Source organism: Apaloderma vittatum, unplaced genomic scaffold (assembly GCF_000703405.1).
Source record: "Apaloderma vittatum isolate BGI_N311 unplaced genomic scaffold, ASM70340v1 scaffold15989, whole genome shotgun sequence".
In the NCBI taxonomy this organism is placed as follows: Eukaryota; Metazoa; Chordata; class Aves; order Trogoniformes; family Trogonidae; genus Apaloderma; species Apaloderma vittatum.
Genome location: NW_009734802.1, coordinates 22,986 through 38,693, shown reverse-complemented (window position 1 = coordinate 38,693; position 15,708 = coordinate 22,986). Strand labels below are relative to the sequence as shown.

The 15,708-nt window shown below is 42.0% G+C and overlaps 1 protein-coding gene across 1 annotated transcript in view; it reads right to left on the bottom strand.

Moving 5' to 3' along the window:
• Window positions 1–14,118, bottom strand: part of LOC104279210 (ectonucleotide pyrophosphatase/phosphodiesterase family member 2-like) — a gene marked incomplete at its 3' end in the record, with an annotated part of 37,226 nt that extends 23,108 nt beyond the window's left edge. The window contains exons 1-7 of the mRNA XM_009876411.1: window positions 13,797–14,118; window positions 13,256–13,358; window positions 7,340–7,495; window positions 5,196–5,321; window positions 3,150–3,210; window positions 1,847–1,944; window positions 637–716 (exon numbers count right to left, since the gene is read on the bottom strand). Coding sequence (XP_009874713.1) covers window positions 637–716; window positions 1,847–1,944; window positions 3,150–3,210; window positions 5,196–5,321; window positions 7,340–7,495; window positions 13,256–13,358; window positions 13,797–13,847 — 675 coding nt within the window. The remainder of the gene's footprint in view (window positions 1–636; window positions 717–1,846; window positions 1,945–3,149; window positions 3,211–5,195; window positions 5,322–7,339; window positions 7,496–13,255; window positions 13,359–13,796) is intronic.
• Between the last annotated feature and the right edge of the window lie 1,590 nt (window positions 14,119–15,708).

Here is a 15,708-nt window from a genome sequence, read left to right as displayed (position 1 = left end):
CGATTTAACATTTGTGCAGAGGCTTCAGTAAATAAAAAAAGGGATAAAAAAATGCAGCTGTAAGTAGCGAGTCCTTTATCCTGGCTTTGGGAGCACTGTGGCTGTCACATGGGAGTGTTTGCATGCCAGGGTGGGGACAGCCTGGCCACCAGCCGTGCCACCAGAGCATAGCAGTGACAGTTCGTGCTCCTGCAGGGCCAATACAGCATCCAGACACACTCAGCAGCTGTAAATTATAAGTCAGCTACCAAGTCAGCCCCACTGACTTGAACTACTCCAGTGAAGGAATAACTGCTGGTTGTATTCTGGGTAGGACTTCAGGGATGGGTTTTTTGCCTCCCTGAGAAAAACTGTGACCTGTAATTACGCAGCAGTACAAATAACTGCAAAAGCAGCCATAAAGCGAGCACAGGAAAGCTGCAATACAGTGTGTGTAACTGTGAGATGTCCTTTACCTCAGAACTTCAAAATACTGAAGAAGAAACATAACTGAAGGCTGAAAAGGATGGACAGTGAAGCACTTTGTTGTGGGTTGTTCTTGTTTTGTTCTTTTTTTTTTTAAATCCTGTTTCCCATAACCCAAATTTCTCTGCAGTGCAACAGTTTATCATCAAAAAGTCCTTTCCAGTGACTTACAGTAGCAAGGGTGTACAAGTTGGGGAAAGTTTTTGTAGGGTAGACAGGTCTCATGTAAGGAGAATGTGTTCCACAAGATCCTGAAAAATCAACAATGAATGCAAACATTAGGAAGTGAAGCTCTCAGACATGGAAAACAGAACCAGAGGAAGGCACTTACTGTGATTCAAAATGCTGCAGAAATTGGTTTAAATTTTAACCAATTTAAATGAACATACTGCTGCTTAACATTGGCAGGTCTTCCCACAGAACAGTAGTAAATCCACGCACACACACTTTGTACTTTGCAATAAACAACTGAAATAACGCAGCCAGGGGACTACAGAACCAGCTGCATTTCTATAGACTGTTTTCCTTTCTGAGCTAGCCTCCTTCCAGAATCCAGTTATTGGAAGTATCTGGCTAAGTAAAACAACATGAGAAAGCACAGGCTAATTTGAAGTGACAAATATACTAAAGCTGCAGTTTCACAAAGCGTTTTGGCCACAGCTCCCCTTGCTGCATTTAAGTTGGAAAAGACCTTTAAGATCATTGAGTCCAACCATAGATGGCTACATAAATATGAGGGCACAGAAAAAGAAACCAAGGAAAACCCAAACCAAACAAAAAACAAACACCACCTTTCAGGGGTACGGGCACCCACAAAAACTACCACACTTTACTGAGAAGCTAGACTGTATCCAGTACTCCACAAACCCTTGGGGGTGAACGCAGGGCCGTGTATCGCTGGGGCATGTCCCCAGCCACTTATCACACATTCACGGCAGCTCCTGCACCCACTTACCCCTATCTTCAACACTTGTGAGTCAAGTGGAAAAATTTTTGAGCACCTCTCAACTAGTCTGTGTGAGTGTCTGATACGTATCTTGTTCTGAAGGTGCATTTTCTTTGCTGACAAAACCCTATGAAGGTCACCAACTTTGAGCAGCAGCTTCCACCCACTCTCTGATTGCTGTATGCTGCTTTAGCCATGGTGCTTTCAAGCCATTTGTTGATACCATCTAAACCAAAAGAGACTTCTGCCATTTCGCTTTCATGGAAAAAAAAAGATTGAATTTTTGTTTGACCTTTCAGTTGGAGGAGCCCTGCATTTGGCACTGTGCTTCTACCCACCAGCTCCATGCTGACTTCTGTTGCTCAATGAACAATGAAAACAACTGGGCTGCCAGAAATTGTCTTTCGTTTATTGTAAGAAAACAGATGTACTTACTCAGTTTTTCAATATTGGGCATGACCTTGTTCCCTTTCTTCATATATGATGCACGGAAACCATCGACAGAGAAGATGATCAAAGGAGGACGAACAAAGCTAAAAGCAAAAGCAACACAAGTGTAAGAGAGCATTTCAAATTACTATTTTTTCTTTTAATTTCTATTTGCTCCCTGAGAATCTAGAGAATCTAAAGTACAGTTACTGCATATGCTATATGTCTATAATTTTTTGCTTTCTTAACAGATCAGCACAAACTGATAATCTTCACATTTCATAACATCCAGTATTTGCTCACAGTCAGTGAAAAGGCAGAGCTCCACCGCGAAAGATATCTTCCCTAAGCAGCTAAAAGCACACAGCCCAAAAAGGCAAGTGCTTATAGAAGGAGATGGAAAAAAAAAATAGTATGCATGAGTACCCACCCTAGCATACAATCTGTAGTTAAAAACCATGTCTCACAACAGCTGGTCTTTTTTTCTGCACAAACAAAAGTCCATGTGGCATTTTCAGTGATCTGTGAGGGAGAGCTCATTCTCACATGCTAAAGATGACAGTATTTCATGTTATTTTACTACATTTTTATTTATTACAGCTACTGGGAGTTGACCTTAAGCAGGCAGAGATGTGGCCTGAATGGATGCACCTGGGCTTTTAATATTAGTCACCCGTGGTGGGGATGAGCAGCCATCACTGTCATCAGGAGACTCTCATCTCCTTCAAAATACCCTCCTAATAGCACGGACCAAGCTGCAACTCAATACAGCACCTGAGCAGATGCTTACCTTTAAGGATAATAGTAAGCCAACTGGTTTCAAAAGTGCTTACTTTCTCAATGCTATTCATGTGCTCAAAACATCTCACTAAGTCAAACCTGTATCCCATTGCAATTTAGAAAACCTTTCACTTAGGAACATAACACTCGAAACACAAAATTAAGTTTAAAAAAAATCCCAACTCTGATCATATATATGGCTCAAGCAGAATTTTATTGAAATCACAAAAACCTAAACATTTCCACCAAAATCAAGTGAGTGTGGTTACCTTCCGTATGTGGGTAAGTGAAGCAGACAAACTCATCAGCAGGTGATCAAAGATCAGGAGTTCAGGCTCACATACTATACACCAAAGGCAATGTTATCAGCCTAACTGTACAAATGGTGAAGCATAGGAAAGAATCCAACCCACAAAGACTCAGCCTGTATGACAGTGCAGAAATGTCACGTTCAGAGGTCCAGGGTAGAGCTGGGGACACCACTGGCCTTGCTGCGTTTGGCTTTGCCAGTTCTGTGCAAAACACTTACCCTGCTGGACACTCGGGAGCCTTTATCTCTTCACAGTCATCATCGACCCAGTGAGTTTCTCCTACCAGAAAAGTCACATTGGAGTTTCAAAAAAAAGAATCTCTATCTGTGGACGCAGCTACAGGTTTCACAGAAAATGTCAAAAAAAACCCAAAGTCTAGCTCCAGTTAATGGACTGTCTTGTCATACTTGCCATGAATAATGAGCAGGTCTTTTCACAAAGCTGAACAAATGATCTGCTTATATTCTATTCAACAAGAATATCCAAACTAGTGCTCCTAGAATTAGCTCTTAAAACTGGAGTTAAAAGTGTCCTTTTGACCGCAGGAGACACTTTAGGCACAGTAGTCATCTATTTTAATTTTTTTTACTTTCAATCTGTCAAAAACAGGCAGTGCTGCTTCTGGCTGTGAATTCCCACACCCACCTTCCCACCAGCTCTGATGTCTCCATGAGCTGATTCAGCTGGTTAAAGACATAAAACAAAATTCATTCTGGGGAAGAAAAACAACTCTAAATAGTTTCCAGCTGGTTTAGAGAGCTGATCAGCTCATGGATCAGGTGAGACTCAGACACTGCTAAAAAAAAAGCATTAATACTCTTTCAGAGCTAGATTAGTTAGAATTACTTTATGTAATCAACATTTTTCTTAAGAATTCTACTCCTGAATGCTGTAGTTTATGACTTGCACTTTCACAGGTCAATTGAAAAACAAATTATTAGCTAATCAGGCTTGCTTCCTGAACCTGGCACTGTTCAAGGAACTGGAGTTCAATTAAAAGAACAAAACAAAGAGCACCATAGAAAAGATCTGCAGAAAATGTGTCCTGCAGCAAATCCAACTGACCATGACAGGAGATGGAGGGACAATTTCCAAGGAAAAAAAAAAAAAACCAACAAAAAACCCACACACTAGCCTCAGATAGGCAAAGGCACGAATAAAGAGGAAACACTGTTCTCACATAAGGCCCCTGTCAGAGTGCCAAGGTCATTGAGATAATTTGTTATTAGCCAATTAAACAAATATTATTTACATTAAATCTGGAGACATGTAAATTCTTCTGTCTTGACCCTTGTAAGAGGGAGATCACCGAAAACGCACAAACTGAAAATTATACCAGTATTTAAGTTGTCTCAGGCTTCGGTTTCTTTGGGAAGGAGAAGAACACAATCAGTGAGAACTCGCTGGATGATACATACTTCATTTGGACTCCCAACAGCAAAACTCAAGTAAAGAAGAGACCATTTTCTGTGTACATATCTGGACTACTGTTGTCATTAACGCATGCAGTTGGCCAGAATGGTGTGGACGAAAAAGCTTTAAACTGTAACCCTTTCACCAGTAAAGTAAATGAAAGAAAAAACTAAGAATTACCTGAGACACAAGTGACAAACTCCATTGCTCATTAGCAAGTATCAGATCTGCTCCAAATGGGAGACACATTATGCAAGGCAAGACATGCTCCAAAACATTGGGATAGAGGACGAAAATCAAAGCCTTCACAGCCCATCCACCCACCAACTAGTACAGGCTGTTCTGTAGCCATGATGTGTCCAGAAGGTGACATGCAACCCATGTGCAAATAACAGCCCTTGTGATCTTGCAACTTGTCTCCTTAGGCCAAGTAGTTTGAGCAGAAGCTTTTGTTGTGGGGGTGGGGAGAAACCTTTGAGACAGATAACATATCTAGGAATGCTCCATTCCTTCTCAGACCATCAGATGTCCCTGCTTTCCTGTGATGCAGACAAATGCATCTAAATACCTGTTCTGCTTTAAAATCTTCTTCATCCACCTATGCCTCTTTTCTTTCTACCAGTATTGCTACAGGCAAAGACCACGTCCTTCTACCATCAACAAATTGGAAGTATCCACCCCTGCTAACATCCAAAAATTTACAAATGCAATTCCCCATTCTCCCCTGCTCCTCCAAAATAAATCAGAACAAAACAAGGAGAGGGTTTCTCCTTTAGAAGAAAATCCTTTACCCACAGGGCTGCCTTCTGTCAGGTTTGGAAAGATAAGAGGCAGAAAGACCAAAGACGTACCTTTGCAAACGACTTGGTAATTAGTACAACAATCTCCTCTACTTAAGCAGTCTTCAGAGCAGTGACAAGCATTGTCATCATTCCTGGTTTCTCCACAGCGATCTTTGGTACATTCCCAGCCCCGAGCTAAAATATTCACAAGGTGAGCAAGAATGAGAGATTATAATCAAAACACGAAGTACGCACTCAAGCCGTAACGACAACACTCTAGGTTTATGGCCTCATTTCAGTGATTTCAAAACCTCAATCAGAAACAAAAAGGACCCTTGTGTCCTGCAAGTGCAGTAGGACTCCTCCACCCATACACAAGCATTTCTTCTACCCTCAGGTGTAGCAGTCCAAGGGCCTTGTACAACTTAAATGCCAGAAAAAGTGTGGAAAGGAGAAGACAAGAAACAATCTTGACCGATAAACGGTGGGGCCTGCTGCATAAACTAATAATTCTGGTGTCTCTTGGGTAATGCATTCTTTCTCTCCCAGCTGCTGGAGTACCCAGTTCAATCCATAGGAAAGAAGAGAAAAGATGAGAGGAGACTTTGTGAAGGTGAATTGCTGCTTTATGCTCATCAGGTCCTGACCTACAGGGTGAGATCCAGGCACCAAGTGCTAAGTTAAGAGGACAAGAGCTGTTCTTCAAGGAAAAGCATGGCACAGCTGCTCTAAAACACTCCAGCTCTTCTCATCTTGCAAATGAAGTAAGAATCCAAGGGCCTGTCTAAATAAGGACTCTCTCAAGGGCATTACATTGTTACACTTTGGAATATGGACCTAAGGATGTAAAAGCATATGGTTTTCCACATCCTGGCCCACAACAAGAAACTTTAAAAAAATCACTTCAGACAGCTTTTTTCCACATATATGTGATAGCTACAGATTGCACATGTGATAATTGCCTTAATAAATGCCTCTGGGAGTATATGACAATTCACACAACAGTCTCAAGGGCTACGCAAGTATCCATACACATACGTGGACACGATACACTGCAGATAGGAGGCTGAGGAACAGAAAATCTGCTCTTTGGTAACCAACATCTTGTATTGGGCTGGAAGTCTTCAAAAAGGGCTTCTCATTCTGCAGTCATTTACACCAGGTGCGAAATAGCATCAGCCCATAATTCAAAAGTTTCTGGCCTGGAACAAAAGTGCTTTTTTGTACCAGATTAGCTCCCTGTTTTTTCGTATCAAGCTATTAAAATTGTATCATTATACACAGAACTGAGGAAGTCAGGACTCTTAAGCATGGTGCATCCAGGTACAATGATATTTTTAAACATTAGACTTCTCTTCTGCCTGCTTAGTAAGTGTAATTCTTTGATAAACCAAAAAAAAGGTTTAATGTCAAAAGTAGAAGGCACCTGTGTCAACTCCAACCACTGTGCAAACACTCAAGGAGATGGGTACAATTTTAAATGCACTATGCTAAGAAGTAAAACATAACTCATGGTCTTATTTGAAATTTTTTTTTGCCTAACAACTCATGGAAAAAAAAACAAACCCCAGTGGTGTATTTCCAGTTCCCCGGAGCCCAACGAACTGAAGTAAAATGTTTTTACCAGTGTGTTATATGCATCCTGACACATGGAAATTAGGGACTGAGGCAAAGGTAACAAGCCCAGCTTGTCACCTGCTGCAGCTGGGTCTGAGAGGACCCACAATGCTTCAACAGTCCCAGCTCCTGAGATGCCTTCACAAGTAAACACAATGCACAGCCCACAAGCTACATAAATTGCACCAATGTTATCACTTGGGAGGAAAAAGGGCATTTGACACAGAAGGACCAACCTCCAGACTTTACCACGGCTCTATTCGTTATAAACTGGAGGTGCAGCTGATGCCTAAACACTGATTATTCCTTTCAATTGAGTAACAAAGATTTACTTTTGAAGGAGTACGAATAGTACCCTGCTTTTTCTGCCCTGGAAACCGTGGCTGAAGCCCAGCAGTGAGGAGCGATAGGTGCATATCCCTACTGCTCCTCAAATGGAAACATGGGCTTCAGTTTGGGCTGAGCTGAGCCTGCCCAGCAAGGCAAGGTGAGGTGAGGAGGCGATGCAGGTTATGGCAGAGAGCTCTGGTTTATCAGGCAGGTCCCATCTGCTGGCGGAAACCAGGTGTCAGAGCGGGACAGGAGACCTGTCGTACCTGTCTTTAAGCACAGCTCATCAAAGTCGAAGCAGCAGCTGTTGTAGCTCTTGCAGAGGTTGTCACAGCGGCAGCCAGGAGGCTCTGCCTCTTGAAGTTCAAAGCATCTGTTTTTGCAGGAGCCAGAGGTACTGATCCAGGGGGAATCTGACAGGACTGTGTGGAACAAGAAACAGGGCAACATCTGTCAGGCTGGCAGCAGTGGAATGGGCGGCTCAGCCCAGAGCCACTCAGATGAGCAAAACCTGGGCTACCTGCTCTGGGGAAGGGAGCAGGGAGAGAAGGGTAGCTTGAAGAAACAAACTAACAAACAAACAAACAAAAAAAAAAGGAACAAACTCAAAAAAATCTTCTGGTGAGGAAAATAAAGGAAGGGGGAAAAAAAAAAAAAAGGAAGCAGAGTGCTGTGATAACATCCTGCAAAGAAACAGCCCTGGCTTTACTTCTGCAACAATCAAGAGATCATTAGCAGAAATGTATTGAAGTCTCCAAGGTCCCATTCCAGGAGCTGCAGCTATTCCCCAGAAGCAGGCCTTTGTTTTCAGAAACCAAGTGACATTTTCATGGCTGGCTGGGCAGTTTGCATAGGAAAAGACTGCAATTAATCTACATGCAGTCAGCAAGACTTGGTTTGCTGTACTGGAAGGAGCCAAAGTAAAGCACAAAAGAAAACTGTAAGATGCTCTATAAATGAATGGAGAAGTAAAGCAAGATGTTTTGGTGGGCTTCTGTAGAGCATTAAATTATAAAAACTTAGCAACATACAGAAGTATGTAAGAAATCAATATATTTGAGGTGTATAGCAAAATGGAGGACTGCCAGTCTGAAAACCATGAATAATGTATTAGACTTCAATAATCTATTGTTAGTAAGGGCCCTTACCATCAAAGCCGATGGTTTTTCCTATAAGTTTTTCCCATAAGAGAATCCTACACAGCAGCTTATATGAAACAGGAAAACTGTGTTGCTATTCTCCAGGGCTAATTGTGTTTTATGAAACAAAATAAAAAACATTATGTTATTCTTTAAAAAAGAGAGGTGTTCCAAGAAAAATTTCACAATGCTTTTTATTCCTTGAGAGGCCTATTAAAATTAAGTCTTTGAAATTGTCTTGGGGTTTGTTTTCTTTTAGACCACGGTTTGGTTTTGGCAAACCTCACCATGATCAGGAATATGATTTTAAGAGGACTGATGCAATGTCACTTTTGGGAAACAGTTGCTCTGATCTTTTTTTATATATATTTTTCCCCTACTCTTTTTCATAGCTGGAAGTTTAGTATCCACATAAACTGAAGGGAAATCTCTTCCCAAACAAAATGGCATTATCCCAAAACTGTAAGAATGGAAGGAAAAGAAGATGAAGGGGAAGTTTGGAGGTAACATGGAGTAGCTCATGTCCCTGAGCTCCCATCCCCAGCGCTACTGGCTCCACCACTTCCCTTGGAGTGGCACTGACACTGGTTGGACACCAGCATAAACCACTTTAGGGAGTAAACCTGGCAGCAAATCAACCCTCTAGCAAGAGAATGAGTAAGAAAACCAACCCTACCAATGGTTGCAGTCATGGATCATGACAGTGGCAAAGCACATTCATGTGACAGCTGGAAAAGGTCACAGTAGACAACTGTTTGCAGACAACAGAGTAGACAACTCTGCATTTGTATTTTTTTTAATCAGGTCAGTAACCTCAGATCAGGTAACATCATACACGCAGTAAAGTTTCACTCTGTAGGTACCTACCCTGCAAGCATACTCTTTATAAGCCACCAATATTTTGGCCATCTGAAGCTCCAGAGAGCTAAAGGTCATGTAGCTATGCCGGCAACACAGAGATCAGTATTTTCTTTGCTCACATGAATAGGCCACAAGGCTATGGTAGAAATTAATCACATGAGAATTGTTTCAAAGCATGCTAACACTCAGATTTTCAGAGATCTGAAGTCTTGTTCCTTATTCTTAATGACAGCTGCTTCCTGTCAAATGCTTCTGAAAGTCTGTTACTAAATAATATTTCCATGTTATTTAACCTCTTCTAGTACTTTCCTTATTGGAAGCTGAGTAATATATAATCACAGATCCAGTAAGCTGCACATCAGAGGTATTACAGACTCAAAGGTATTACATACTAGCATATGCTATACATCCCTTACATTGGCATTGCCTTCTTCGTTTCAAAGGGATGAGAGGGAGATCATTTCAGGAGGTCAAGAAACACATGTCGACGTGCATGTAGGAAAGAGCAGGTGTAAATGTGACTGCAGATTACATAAGTGACAGAGCCAACTGCAGCTCGAGGAATGCCTAGCTGTTGTAAAGAGCAGCTCATTTATCAGGAAACCAACAGAACAAATTGCCCACAGAAGATACGCAACCTCTGATACTGAAGATTTTTAAGAACAGGTTAGACCAAGATCTGTCAGGAGCACTTCAGTAATAACTGACCACATCTTGGGTTGTAAAGACAGTCTGTGTAGCTGTTCACTTGATTACTGACATGACAAATCATCCCAAATTACTTAGCAAGTTCAAGTCACACCTCCTGAGTCAACGTAGGACACTTTTTTCATATAGCAACACAAAAGAGGACTTGGTTTAATTCCTCTGATCTCTGAACACGCTAAGATCATTCCTTTGTTTATCCCGCTTGACCTTGCCTTTGCAGCCAGACCACGATTTTCAGGTCGCACACAATGCCATGGCATGGGTACTGGTGCATGCAGAATAGTTTGAAAATACATCAGGACCTCCATCCCTGATGAGCATTTTCAGATTAACAGAAACCCCTGTACAGAATAAACTTATGCACCCTCAAAAACATTTTCAAAATTCCTGCATCCCTCCACAGCTCCTGCAATCAGACCACGCAGCAGGCAGAGAGACCTCAAAATGAAGATCCTTTCCTCCTTACTAAATACATCGAGATTTTCACATCCTTCTCCATGTGTTCTTTTTTTGACCAGCTAAGCTCAAAACAACAGCCTCAGGATTGTCTCTTATGCTGTAGGTTACAGACAGAAGTTACATAGGACAATAGCACCTTCCTGATTCAGTCCATGGAGGTTACTACATTTCCACTATAAATGTGTTATATTTACCTTGGAAAGTGCCATGTCAAACTACTTGCTTCGATTCTATCAGATTACAATATTTAGAAAAAAAATAAATCAAATCTGTTTACTTCCAGTACTATTTCAGTCACAGGACTACACAATATAGACATGCTTACACAGTCACTACAGGAATATCAGGTAAAGAATTTGCCATTTTGGATCCTATGGATCTTACATGTATCAACCAAGTACTTATAGAAAACACCTGGAACGTCGGTTTTGCTAGATAATATTCATATTATGAACTTGCATTTCACTTTTACAGAATGCCATTGCAAGGAGTAAAACTTCAATGCAAAGTCACAAAAAGTAAAAAGTACATTGTAATTGTTCCAACACAAGAAAGACATGACTCCATTTTTAATAATACACTGAGAAATCCAGTGAGAAGCTATAGAAAAACCTCAGTGTTTCTCCTTCTCCTTCCAAAATATAAGCTATCATCTTATGTCCAAGGAACATTTTTTAAGAGTCTACTAAGGCTATTTTCTCTGAAAGTGTTTACAAAGATGTTTAAAGAGCTCATAAAGTGAATAACTTAAAGGTAAAATTACTAAACAGTGAGAGCCTGGTTCTCTAATGTCTCTTAGAAATTTTAAGTCAAAAGTTATTCCAATGAAATAATTTTTTGAGTACAAATATTAAACAACTCAAATGTATAAAGACTTAAATAGCTGTACACTGTAAAAAGAGAACAAGGTGGGAGGTTTAGGCATTATGGTACTTCTTTGACATGCATTTATAAGGGACTAGGAAAAATTCCAACAACTTTGTTTTGACTTGTAGCAGAGTTCTATGCTAGATGAAAACAAATTTGCTTACAGTCATGGCATACCTATGAATAAATAACAAATAGGTCTATACAGTAATGGTTGGTAAAGTTAGTGTTTTGTTAATGCAAAATAATTAACTCAAAACACCAACAAATTTGGAAATAAATAAGCCAAAGCAGACTGAAAATGAAAAAATAAAATAATTACAGCATTTATTATTCTGGATATTTCACTGCACTGGACTTTTGATGTAGTATAGCTGGAAGCCATGCAATTAGGAGAGCCTAAATAGGTTCTTTGATCACAGTATTTTTAATTTGCTAAGAAAAGCACCTCTCCGGTGTAACATTTTTCTTTCTCCTTTAGACAGATGCGACTATAATACTTTATTCTTTGCTATCACATCCTTTCTTTTTCCGTTTTTTTTTTTTAATGCAATAAAAGTAACTGAGCTGCATAACCACGGAAGGGACAAAACTCTTCATTGCTTATTGTTGCATCCTGGACTAGACTAGTTAATTGCCAGGGTGCTGGTCCAATCCCACCCATAAGCAAATTCTCAAAAGACTGCCAAGAGTACCTCACCTCCTGCCCTCTTGGAGGAGATCATGTATTTCTTCCTCTTTTTCTGGAATGCTGAACTAAATCTCCTGCTCCTGCAAGCAGCACACAGCTACTGACCCAGCCCTGGTGGTGTTGAACGGTGCTGGCTGGCTAAGCAGAGCTGGCACCCGTGAGCTGCAATGGGTCCCCAGTATCAGACCTTTGGGGCTTCAGTAAAAGTCAACTGAGCAGCTCCATCCTAAAGCCTAGACGGTCACCAATGAAAGCAAAGCAACTGGCAGTCAGGTGTTAAAGGCACGAAATGCAAATTCTTCATAAAACTTACACACACTACGCAACTGCTCTATAGTTAATGTATGAGAAGATAAAAATAGGAACAAATTTGCTTTTCAAACTTTTTTTTCCTCTTACATAAAGATCAAAAGCAACAGCCGCTATTGTTTTGGTTACCTAAAATGCCTCTGCTCAGTGATTAGCAGCCCTGATGGTGGCTGGGATTAGACACCAATTCCTGGGAAAGATGAGGGAGAGAGGGACACAGGTACATTACCAGGAACACAACAAATTCTGGCCACGGTAAACAATTTTATAATTCAAATTCACAAGCCATCATTACAGACAGAGTAAATGAAACCTTCTCATTTCAGTTATATTAACGAGCTCAAAGTCAATGACCACAGGTTTCCTTTCTTCTGCCAAATGAAGGAACAGAGCCACATGTCAAGCCTACCTTTTCTTTTTAAAAAAAAAAGGGACTAGTTTTCCATTTTATATATTTTTCCACTTGAACTATTCCTGAGCTCACCAAACCTTATATTGCCCCAGAACACAAACAACAGTCCCTTCTACGGCATGTTCTTGCTTTCCTCCAAAGAAAAAAGTAGGAGGCGAAAGAAAAACAGGGAACTCGGTGACAGCAAATCTGCGGGAACACCTGCTCTCCTCTCGCCGGCCCTCTCTGCCGTTAGATGTCTGCCGTCTGCTGTTCACAAACCAGCATGACCTCAGGAGCCACAGAAATCCCAAAAGCTTTTCTCACCAGCGCCTCTTGAAAGCATTAATCAAGTTTCTAGAAACCGCTTCAACAGCTACCAAAATAAAAACCAGTACCCTTCAACCCACTGGGGAGTTTCTCTTCGCTCAAGGAGGAAACCACGCGGAGCACAAAATCTGGCAAATGCTACGTAGGAGCTGATGAGACGAGTCTCTCCGAGACTGACAGCGCTCAGTCCTAAAATAAGCCAGATTTTCCATAGTCACATGCCCACAGAGCAAAAGTTTAAGTAAATAGGAGACCTATAGGTGAGTCCCAAAGGTCAACTGACTCTGGCTCAGTGAGTTATTTATTCTTCTCTATATCCTAGAGGGAAAAGGCACAAGCAAACTACTGTTTCTGAGTAGGAGTGGTTTCTAACCACAGTACATAACATAAGGATACTGGGACGTCGAATTCACGGGCGCTACCGTACCTGAGACCGGGCCCTCGTCCCATTCCTCAGATCTCCTGAAGCGATTTGTTGTAAATCCCATGCAGACATTTACCCCAAAGGCGAAAGCAAATAAAGATATAACCTGCAAAAGTAAAACAGCAAAGTAAGCAAACTGTGCAAAAGAGCCGGACTTTGAAGCTTAAAAGCGTTACGCTTAAAGGGGCAGAGATGATCCTCTGTACATTTGAGCTCCCCGGCGCGGCCGTTCCCATCACTGGAGCAGCAGCTGACAGCGTCACCGTTGGAGAGTAACACAAACCAGAAGGAGTTTATGAATAAAACATCTCTTTCTGAAACTGAAACGCTCCTTTTTGTAGGAACTTATTCAGGAGAGCCGGGCTACTCCTCCTCTACAAGCAAAAACGCTCCGCTCCTCTCCTGCCCTACCTGGTGCGGGTGGACGCAGCCCTTGTTAGCCATACTAGAGAATTCTTGAAAAGCCTCCACGGCACCGTCGCCTTTTCTTTATAGTGAGCTCAGAGCTCTGGGAGTTCGGCTTATTAGCTACAAGTAATCCCACCTGGTGAGGTTGACAGGCTCGTGTGATTTGTCCAGGGGGTGATTTCATCATGTTTCACTCACAAATCGCAGCTCCGAGTGCAAGAAGCTCCAGGCATCATCCCTCGCTGCGCCCTCCCCCCCAAACACATACACACGCACGCTTTTATGTGGTTTCCTCTGGCAGAGCTGGGCTTTCTGATGTTGCTGCAGCCAATAGCTGCTCCTGCTCGTTTTCTTCTCCTTGCAAAAGTAACATGGTTAAAAGAGAAACCAAATGCGTCTCCATCTGGCTCCGAAAAGGAGGGGGAGGGTGGGAAGCTCACTCCAGGCTGCGAAATGGAAATGTCCCGATGCCAGCCCCAAATGTCACCCGACGCGGGGGGCTCGGGGCGAGCACGAAGCCGCCGACCTTGCGACAGCCGGGTGGGATTTGGGGGCTGGGGTGCCCCTAACCCTCCAGGGTTGCTCCTGAGGTTTCTAACTGGGTTGCAGGGCCGAGTACCTCCAAAACTGGGGACACCGTCGCGGGGGAGGGGGATTATTTTTCAACGCTGTTCTCCCGTGCTGCCCTGGCGGTGCAAGGCTCCTCGGATGGATGGAAACGCAAGCACTTCTATCTGAATAGCTGGAAACCGCAGGCTTCCAGAGAGGAAGGAAAGTGACACGTTTTCCCATTTTCTTCAACGACAGAAAAAGCTCGGCTGTTTGGCTAAGCACTTCTGTTTACAAAGCAAATGATAATGCTGAGCAGAATTACGGTTGATATCGTGGCTTAAACGTTATTTGCCGAGGCAAGTTATTTACCAGTGTCGTTTGCCACTTTCTTCTCTGATGAAAGCTTCTTTCATTAAAGTGTTTACTAACAATTACTTTTAAAGGGACAGAGTCAAGCCCTGGAATGGATTGAGCTTCCCTTGGGACCTGTCCCATATTCTATACTGGCATTAAGAAACACAGCACAGTTTTTCTTTAAACTATCTTGCAATACTAAACACATACGATTTTGAGCTTTGAAGTACCTTTTACCTGCTGCAATATCTCTCCTTTCTCACTGTGTAGCTTTAGAGGGCAGAAGGCAAAAAGCCCTCCTCTTTGCTACCCACATCGTATCAGCCTGCCAGCCTTTGCTAGAAGCTGATCCTTTTTTATGCGCTTTCTTAACCAAAAGTGGCTCCACTGTGCCTCTCTGCACTGCAAAGCTCAGGGAAATGTAATTAGCCTGAAAATACCTACATCTTAGGACCAGGACACTGTATTCCTGCACAGACCAGGACTGTGAAGTCAAGACCCATCTTCTACTGATCACTTCATCACTAGCCGGGTTGAAAATGAAATAGGTTGCAATAGACAATATTTTTCTAGGAAAAAAAAATCAAACACAAAGAAAGCTGTGCATAGAGATATAGAGAAAAGTAATCATTTTTTTTTCCTAGCTGTTCCTATAAAATCCTTTACGCCTCATATCTGTTAAACAACTTCACCCCTGAGCACTAGGTAACTACAGCAATGCGTGACAGCAGAAGGAGGAAAACCGAAGGTGTCACAAATAAAACTGCTTAGCGGTGCTGCCCAGCTAATGGAGTTCATAATTTCATGCGCAAAACATGGGAATCGACAGCCCCAAGGTCTCGCTCAGCCCCCCTGGGGAATGATTGATCCAGGCAAAACATAACTAAGTTTTCAGGTCTGATGGCTAATTTTGAGTACAGAAGCCAATACGTTCAGCCTCATTTTCGGAGGTGCACAGCCTTTGCTGTTCATGTGTATCTTCCTAACGTACAGATACTTGATTCTTTTGAGAGAAAGTTCCAGCCTCATTTAAAAACGGCCATCCAGGAAAATAAAGCAAGAAACAAAACAAAAACATACAGCATCATGGATGACTCCTACTGATTTGAAAATATGTATTTCATTTTTCCATTCATGTAACC